Source organism: Rutidosis leptorrhynchoides, chromosome 2 (genome assembly GCF_046630445.1).
Source record: "Rutidosis leptorrhynchoides isolate AG116_Rl617_1_P2 chromosome 2, CSIRO_AGI_Rlap_v1, whole genome shotgun sequence".
NCBI classification, from domain to species: Eukaryota; Viridiplantae; Streptophyta; class Magnoliopsida; order Asterales; family Asteraceae; genus Rutidosis; species Rutidosis leptorrhynchoides.
This window is the reverse complement of record NC_092334.1, coordinates 608598422-608608150: the sequence shown is the minus strand read 5'-3', so window position 1 is coordinate 608608150 and position 9729 is coordinate 608598422. Positions and strand designations below refer to the sequence as shown.

General features: G+C 32.8%; 1 protein-coding gene and 1 long non-coding RNA gene across 2 annotated transcripts; one reads left to right on the top strand and one right to left on the bottom strand.

The window, feature by feature from the left end:
* Nucleotides 1-385: 385 nt before the first annotated feature.
* On the bottom strand, nt 386-3079 carry LOC139893457 (uncharacterized). The gene is made up of 3 exons (XR_011774542.1): nt 2696-3079; nt 684-2499; nt 386-634 (listed from the first exon to the last, which is right to left on the bottom strand). It is a non-coding gene; the product is annotated as an uncharacterized lncRNA (long non-coding RNA).
* Nucleotides 3080-4964: 1885 nt separating this feature from the next.
* LOC139893456 (serine/threonine-protein kinase AtPK2/AtPK19-like) lies at nt 4965-9507 on the top strand. Its single transcript, XM_071876619.1, has 7 exons — nt 4965-4983; nt 5807-6634; nt 7193-7275; nt 7440-7560; nt 7654-7827; nt 7957-8064; nt 9105-9507. Exons 2-7 carry the CDS (start codon nt 6014-6016, stop codon nt 9393-9395), a joined length of 1398 nt encoding a protein of 465 aa, XP_071732720.1. The 5' UTR covers nt 4965-4983; nt 5807-6013; the 3' UTR covers nt 9396-9507.
* Nucleotides 9508-9729: the final 222 nt, after the last annotated feature.

Here is a 9729-nt window from a genome sequence, read left to right as displayed (position 1 = left end):
GTGATCTAAAGAAACCATAAAGTAAGAATCAGTTCATAAAAATCTCTAAACCAACAAAAAATATAATAAAAGAAAACTCAAACAATGCAACTAAAATATTAGCTTGAGTTTGTAATAAGCACATAAATGATGCACTTTCATGAGTTATGACCCATCCAAAAGCCTTGCTCCAATTTGCCAATTGTACTTCATCATCCCACACTCATGACCCATCCAAACACTTGCTAAAATTGAAGATATAGTGTATAACCTCAAGTCATATTACCTACAATAAATATTAATTTTACAAAATTTTATTAATTATATAAGTCAAGGTAATTGTAAACATAATAACTATCTCTCTATACTCGAGGCATAACAGTAAATCGTCACTTTCTATCCAAACACCAAATAGATAAACTTTTAACATATCACAAACACTTGCATACTTTACATACAAAAAGGAGGATTGCAATATGAACTCAAGAACTGGACACCCAATCTTCCTTTCCAAGCATCTTAATATTGCTATTTACCTTCCATCAAAATTTCCAATCCATGAACATTATACATGACATCCAAAAAAAAAAAAAAAAATTGACTTCTGCATTGACTCGAAAAGGTCAAACACTTACTTGCAGTATTCACGTGTTACCTCTAACATTCAAAACTTCTTATAACATTCAAAAGTATTCACGTGTTACCTCTAACATTCAAAACTTCTTATAACATTCAAATAACAACCTTAAACAAAATTTCGAGCATTAGGAATTGAACAAATGACCAATTACACATCCAACCAAGACTTGACCCGCCCAAATGGTAGCTACTGCAATAAAATGAAGACCCAATTTTACGGCATCTGAATCCGGTTCACACATGTTTTATTTTTTTCAGTAAAGCAAATGCATCCCAAAACTTCAAAAGTCTGCTTTGTTGATCTTGTTAAGATATAATGAACAAACATAATCTTTCTCCCAGATTGATATTATACATTATAAATTACCTAAATCTTCTAGCCTGCAAAAACTTAATATACATTAAAAAAACAAAATACGTATATCTATAAGCACATCAACAGCTTCAAATATAATCATTTTATTTTATAACATGGAATAGTGTTTGTTGTGATAAAAAAATTCAATATATGTCAAATCATTAAAATGTAAAATATTAAGTAATATAAACACAAAATAAACATAATATTAAAACAATACCTTTTGAATGATGAGGTCCAAGACTTCAGAACATTTGTCTCTCAAACAGTTGCCTTATCTTTACTTGATTCTTGATATTAAAAAAAGTATAAATCTAAACAAAAGCAGTTTGTATTGATATATTATCAAAATTTTAATAATGTTATCAGTTCAACCTACAAAATTTGAAAATGCCATGCTAAAAATGTCCAAGAATCATTCATATGAGCAACATTGTGAGTAGCTACCTTCAGGTTATACACAAACAGAGAATTCATGTGACAATAAACGAACCACGATCACACTTAAAACTGATGGATGCACAACCTGCTAAAGCGTAGCAGGTCCAAAAAGTTTCCAACATATTCATGAACAGAGAATTATGGTTCAACATTAGCATGAACAGAATGGTAAGCACTTTAATCACATCTATATATCAATATATCAGTATCAACAAAAAAATGATGAGAAATTAAGTAATTTATTTACAGAGGTGGGCTGGCTACTTACAGTTTTGTGATTCACTTTTTTGGTGTTCTTGGGCTTGAGATGAATTTGAATCCTCTTCCATTAACTTTGATAGCTGCTAGCACTTAGATAAGAATTCCATATGATAATTTCACAACGCCAAGCTGATACAACTACACTGAAAATTAACTTCAGTAGCCATACCGAGTTCTTGTAAATGGATAATGCTCCCTTTTCAATATGATAATTTCACAACGCCGGGCTGATACAACTACATCGAAAATTAACTTTAGTAGCCACTTACCTGAAGATACCACCAATCATCACAATGGGAATGCTCCCTTTTCAATATGTTCTGAATGTGTAAATCGGTTAGTCCATATATACATATACAAAGATTTATGATATCACATTTAAAATTGTCTCAAACAATAACAACTTAATGCAATGAAATTTAATTTGATACATTATTTTTATATCACATGAGTAAAAATAAACAATTATCTTGTTTCATTAATCTATAGTAATGACAGTTTCATAAGTAATAAACAGAATTCAATCATTAAAGGGGTTTTGAAAATAATATAGCAAAACCTCATCAAAAACTCCATGAGCCTAACATCGTCAAATCTAAAAAAAATATAACCAATATCAAACTTTGAAGAGGGACCGAAACAAAAAAGAGGCTGAAAACAATATATTAAGTCATACAAATAAAAATGTTCATAACAAAATCACAAACAAAATGTTCATAAATTAAGTCATACACATAACAAAATCAGTTATACCTGCGTTTTTTTTTCACTGAATGGTGCCGGTTGCAGCTGTAAGTGATGTCGTTTCCTTCACAAATCAACTGTAAAAAACAATACAAAATCGCTGAAATTAGCCAGTTTGAACACAAACATATACACGAATTTCATTCATGTAGTTTTTTATTGTTAAAATTAACGAAAAACCCTAACAATAATATGATTAGGTTCCGAAAGTAAAACCATAAAATCAAAGTAAAACATAAAGTCCCTAAATAAAAGTGAAACATAAAATCTTACTTTATCGATTTTAGAAAAAAAGGACCCTATCAGCAACATCGATGATGAAATCTGTCGGTGATAGCAGCAACGGTGAAGGTGATAGAATCATCTATTGCAATGGTTCTTACAACCACGTCAGTGGCGGTTACATCGAAGGCAGTGGTGGTTACAGCGACGATGGTTTGGGTTAGGGTTTCTATTTGATTTTATAATAATGAAACGCTTCTTGTTGGATTTGCATCCAAATGAGGAATTTGACAGATGATGATAGTTAATGAAGAATATGATGATGAAGACGAAGATTTTTGAATTTGAATTGAAGATTTTTGTACAGATTGTCTAGGGTTTCTTGAAGCCTGGTTGCACGCGTGAGGTAAGATAAAGAAGCAAAAAGCTGGACTGTGTAGCTTCCAAGAGATGTTATGTATCTGCTCCGTATCTTTAATTAATTTGTCTTCCAAGAAAAGATTTTTTTAATTGTAGTTTTATATTATATACTCTTTCCTATTAAAACATAAAATATGTACGGCCTTTTTTTAATTGTAGTTTTATTTAATGTTTTATCAAAATCAAATGGTTAAATAAATTGTAAAATAAAATCTCCTCTCCTTTTTTCCTTTTTTTCTTTTTTGATTTTTTTTTAAGCAAGGAGAAAGCTTTTTTATGACATCACTTTTTTTAGACAAATATAAGAATAGAATAGAATATACTACCGAGTACATGTTTTTTACCCCTAGAATAGTATATGAATGTTATACTTCAGCAAAAAAACACGGTTGGCGACAGCTCTCTCCTATCTCCACAAAGCACCGCCTCCAGGCATTCCCATCACTTCCAACTGAGGTTAACAAGCTGTTCCTATCACCATCTCATTTGTAACAGGTGTATTCCTTTTTAACCGAAATTTATTTACACATTATTTAAAAAAGTTTTATATTCAAAAACCAAATAGTGATGTGACTGTTTTTATAAATTTTTCAATATTTTTTTCTTTTTCTTCCCCTATGAATAAATATAACATTTTCTAACATAAATAAACCTCATCAAAATACAAAACTGTTAATTTAAGACAACAATTATGATATAGTCAAGAGGGAAATAATGGTGAGGTTAACGCACTTTGGGTGAAATTATCAAATGTATATAAGGGGAAGGGGCAGATTAACCTCTGTTGATTCATGCACATAGTGGCAATTCAACTTGGATGAGTATCATAAAACTTGCCGATGAAAGCGATTAAACGGGACTCAGTTTCAAAGAAAGTAAAGTACTTGTTTATTCTCAAAACATATCATTTTACCTGAATATAACAACACACGTACAAATAAGTTATAAAGTAAACGAGTATAACATGTCGTCATAGGATAACGAGAAGTGACATGACACATGACAAATTCAATTAAGTATCTAGAGGGAAAATATAAACATAAATATTTATAGTAATTATGTCACTTTTAATGTAATTTTATTTTATTTTAATCTAATGTTTAAAAAGGTGTAGTATTATATGAATCACATATTCCATGTGTAGATTCGGATAAACAGGAACATATCCAACGTCTCACCACACCTTTCAAGAAATTACAAAAATTTCTTCGACCTTTGGCAACATATACAATTTCAGCTTTAACATTTTTTTTTTTATATTTGAAACACATCATCCAACCTTAATTATTTAAGATTTAAGTATATGACAATTATTCAAAAGCGTAACATACATTATCAAAATTTTCAATTAGGAAAAAGCAAATACGTTACACTTACTAAGCGGGTGTTTGACATTGCATTTTATCAGCAATTATTTAGTTCTCTCAATTGAAAGTTTCAAGTAATCTATTATTAATGTTCGACATTAGCATCAATCAAGGATATCTACATGATTATGAAAATCTAAAATTTAAGACTTGCATCAAGGAAAACCTCTATGGTTAAAAAAGTCTACTTTTTGTAAATATAACAATAGTCAAAGGACTACTTATGTAATTCACTCAAACTAATTTCTTCGCCGTGCCACAAACAACTTTCTGTTCATACAAGCCACAAGTACACAACAAAACCCACCGATGTAGGACCACCGAGAAAAGGGAAAATGCGTGAAGGGTAACGTAACCTCACAAGCTGGGTTTGTTATTCGTTTTAATCCAATCAAGTCACGCCACGTCATTTATTTCCCTATTTTTCATTTAATTGATTAATTAAATTTTAAGTTGGTTATAAGCGGCAAACCGATAAAATTTTTATTTTGTTCCTCAAACTAACCTTTTTCTATACTTTTACACCGAATCTCCTCGGCGATATCTCCTCAGGTAAATCGAATTCGATCCTTCATCATCCGGTGTTTATTTCTCGCAATTAAATCTTTTTTAATAAAATATATGATAATGATAATAAATCATATATATATTATTGTTAATGCTTAATTGTTGTTGAGTTTTGTTAATTGGCCTGTCGTTGAATTTAGGGTTTGATGGTGGTATTCAAGTCTGTAAATTTTTAATGCTGTATTGTTTTTTCTTTGTCGATAGATTCTAATTCTTCCTAAAGGATCTATTATGTGTTCTTAATATTGGATTGGTTATTTGTATGCCATTATATGGTTCAATTTTAGCCCTTTTGCATATTTGGGTTAAATACATTTCAGATATTATCAATTTGAGGCCTCGTGTATTACAGATAGGTGCAGCCTGTAATTGTTTAGTTTAGGTTGCCTAAAGTTTACGCCTTGAATTTGGGCTGTATGTGCTTGGAAAATAAAAAATTGGAAGTCAACATGAAGCTAGGGTCTAGAAAAATACATCTGGATCTTATAGGCATTATAACCACGCAAGCTTGCGTGAGTGGCCACTGAGTTTCCCAATGAAGCACACCACCCGGGTTCGATTCCTGGCTATGCCAAATCGTTCGACCAGGGTGCGCATCATGCTCAGGGTGCTTGATTACCTGAGGTTTACCCTCTATGGGGGAGCGAGTGTGCTCGTTCATAGGGGTTTTCCTCGCTAATTCAAAATAAATAAAAAAATCGTATAGGCATTTTAAATTTATAATTATAATGTTTTCTGTTTACATATAAAACATATACTGTATTATTTTTGTTGTATAGTTCTAAAACAATGTGTTTCTGGACTGCAGTTTGATTGCATGGTCTTCATGATTTTAAGAAGCATCGCTACATCTGTTGTTTCCTGTAAAGCGGGAAACAAAACAAACTTCCATTTGTGGATTCTGGTTTGCCTATTCTCAAGATTTGTTAGGACTCCACTCTTATACTCGTCATTTGCGTTCTTTTCGAGCTGTCCTTCATCAATTTAAAACTAGCGATTATTTTAAAATCTGAAAATGGTTGCATCTCAATGTTTGCAAATTCCTGGAAACACTGTGAGGAAGGCTTTCCAGGACGAAGTAGTTCTATCAATGGGCCCACCTGATGCTTTTTCTGCAGCTCCTGTTGATTTTGAGTTGGATTTCAACGATGTATTTGGTGCTGCACCTCAAGTTTCTCCAGCCTTTAATATAGATGACTTGGTGTATGATGAACCAGAAGTAATTTGCAGCCGGTCCCACTCATTGGTGGGCCCTACAACTTTTACCAGTCAGTCAATGAAGCTTAGTAAGATTACTTTACACGAAACTGAATATGATCTTGTTGAGGGGGTCAATACTATGGCTTTGGAAGATCATGAAAAAACTACTTTGATTCTTAATGATGATGATGGAAATTTACTGAATAATAGTAGTGTTGGACTTGATGACTTTGAAGTCTTGAAAGTGGTTGGTCAAGGGGCATTTGCGAAAGTTTTTCAAGTTAGAAAACATGGTTCATCAGAAATTTTTGCGATGAAGGTCATGCGTAAAGATAGGATTTTTGAGAAAGATCATGCTGAATATATGAAAGCAGAAAGGGATATTTTAACCAAAGTTGACCATCCTTTCATTGTGCAGCTCAAATACTCATTCCAGGTAATAATCATGACATTTGTAAAGCGTGTTAATACTTGGTCCTAGTTGTCCACTAAATACAGTATCTTAGTAAACTACAAATGAAATATATGATAGAGTATAGTGGCAGTTTTGACCCGTTTTGCTCATGTATGGTCATCATAGTTTACGCTTTATCTTGTGTTAAACAGGCAACTAGAAAGGAATTGGGTCAAGGGTGGTTAAAAGTGATCCAAAGTCTAATTTTGGGTGAAAGCTCCTAAATATAGCTGAATAAATAAATAAATAAAATTTTATATAGGTTGGATTATTATCGAATTAATGTGAGTTCTATTATTAGACTTGACACAGATAATATTTGATAAAACTATTAAAATTTTCTAGACGTTTTTTGCAGTCATCCCTTTCTACCACGTTTCAATTGTACATCAAGTACAAAAATTTCCTCCTTTTTCATACAAATATTGTATTATAAAACTTGAATTACCGAAATTTACTTGCTTCCAGACAAGTATAAAAACTAATTGGAGATTACTATCTTCGTTCCTAATGTTTGTTTTCTGGTTTACATGTTTGCAGACCAAACATAGATTGTTCCTTGTTCTTGACTTTATAAACGGGGGTCACCTTTTCTTTCAACTCTATCGACAAGGACTATTCAGGTATGTATTACCATTTACTCTCCAACCCAATTCGTTGTGGTAGGCTTTCCATTTAGATGGCATATAAATAGATTAAAATGTGTGTTGGGAATAAGTCAAAAAGTTGTGTTTCATGCTGCAAATTATAATAGAATGAATAGTTAACCATATTTCTTGCTTTGCAGGGAGGATTTGGCGCGTTTCTACACCGCCGAGATTGTTTCGGCTGTTTCACATCTCCATGCTAATGGAATAATGCACAGGGACTTGAAACCTGAAAATATTCTTCTTGATGCAGAAGGGCATGTAAGATCTTTTTTCTGCTCTTGTCTTATATATGTAGTCTTTGTATTTTTGTGCTTTACTGATATTTGCGTTGCGGTTATATGCTTATTTCAGGTTATGCTGACTGACTTTGGCGTAGCAAAAGAATTTGATGAGAGCACAAGATCAAATTCGATGTGTGGAACATTAGAATACATGTCACCGGAAATTGTTCATGGAAGGGGCCATGATAAGGCAGCTGATTGGTGGAGTGTTGGCATTTTAATGTATGAAATGTTAACTGGAAAGGTTGGTATTCATTTTTATTTGCTTTTTTTCTTTTACCTATACATTACATGCTTGCTTTATAGCATATATGGCTTATATTGTTGTATGGAATTTTGTTACTTTTGTTAATTTGCTTTACGTTTTCTGCAGCCACCATTTAGGGGCGGAAACAGACAGAAAATTCAGCAACAGATAGTTAAGGATAAGATCAAGCTTCCAGCTTTCTTGTCAAGTGAAGCACATTCTCTTTTGAAAGGGGTAATACTCTTCTTTAAGACATACATGCTTCTGATCTTTTGAAAATAACTGTGTGCTAAACCTCTTGAAAAGCAATGAAGCTCTAAATTTCATGCATCTAATAAATGTGAAAACATGGAACTTATGCAACAAATATGTTTTTGCCATTTGATCTTATACTTCCGAGTCAAATGATTGTGATAGAATACGTTTGTTATAGTGATAACAGTTTTGACAATGTCCTTTTTCATGATTGTAAAAGTTGGCTGATTGGGCCAGCTAGTTCCCGACTAGTCAGATTTGGGGAGTAGGCCAACCCCACTAGGTCCAAGTCGGTGAAAGTCATCTGTCAATAGCAGTCAACATCGGTGTTTAAGGTTGATTAAAAGTTACAATAAAGTTTCCGAATTATTGTTAGGTGGACAAACTCAGAGGTATATTGTTCTTTGACCAAAAATGATGGAAGTACATTGCTAATTGCTAAAAGTAGATAAAAATAAAATTGGATTACCCTCCTAAGGGAGTAGGTATATTGCTATTGTGCACGTTTAAGTTTGTATTATAGCCATCATGTAATGTTACGAGTTGTTAGTGAGATGTTTGTTTCGGCCCGTTAGCGTTTACTTATGAATGAGTGATTTTGGATAAGGTTCAATTGGGCTATCTGGGTGAAACGGGTTTGAAAGTCTCTCATACTGTATCTAAAAAGTATATAACCTCCTAATCAATTGGGCTAACTGGCCAGCTCTAGTTGTTAGCCCGATTTACTCCTGAAGGTGCATTATGTATTATTTAATGAAATTTGTGCCCGTACCACCACCACATTATTGATGGTGTCCTTGCACCACGGGTTACGTTTTTTTACTTACAAAGTAATTGGGTAAATGTTTTTTTCCACAAATAGTTCAGTTACTGTTACTCAAATCCTATGTAGAACATTGGTATCAGGTGATAATGTGTTGAAAATCTGTGCAGCTACTTCTTTATCATATAACTAACTATATATCTTGTTGACCGTTCTTGCTAACTATTTTTTTTATTTTTTTATTCTTCATCTGTAGTTGCTACAAAAGGAATCAAGCAGGCGCCTTGGTAGTGGATCAGGTGGAAGCAATGAGATAAAAAGCCACAGTTGGTTCAAATCGATCAACTGGAAGAAACTGGAGGGTCGGGAAATCAAACCGAGTTTTGTTCCACAAGTTGCTGGTAAACAATGCATTGCAAATTTTGAAGAGTGTTGGACCAATCTTCCGCCGGTTCTCGATTCCCCGGCTGCCAGCCCCAAATATAATGACAACCCTTTCAAAGGATTCACCTACGTCAGGCCTCGTTTTCTAGAGAAGGATGAATGATTCTTCCTAACCAGTCTGAAACTTTTACAATATGTTTTAGAACCCGAAGTCTTTAATAATTTGATTATGTTAAGTTAATAATTTACTAACTAATTATTGGCGCTGTTGTAAAAAACTCGATTACAATATCCTCTTTTTTTAAGAGCAGTTCATTCCGAGATTTTAAAATCCGTTTAATTAATTGGAACATTGATTAATGGGTTAAAATCGCATTTGTTGATTGAAGTCAATCAAAGTCAAAATTAGTCAACGTTTTAACGTGAATTCAAACTAAATTTTTTTGAGTTTTACCATTCAGGATCATTCGTAATATCAAATATATATTCATACAAAT

Coding starts and splice junctions, on each gene's coding strand:
- LOC139893456 (XM_071876619.1), top strand. CDS start 6,014: ATGGTTGCATCTCAATGTTTGCAAATTCCTGGAAACACTGTGAGGAAG. Junction 6,635..7,192: donor AGCTCAAATACTCATTCCAG/GTAATAATCATG, acceptor ACATGTTTGCAG/ACCAAACATAGATTGTTCCT. Junction 8,065..9,104: donor CACATTCTCTTTTGAAAGGG/GTAATACTCTTC, acceptor CTTCATCTGTAG/TTGCTACAAAAGGAATCAAG.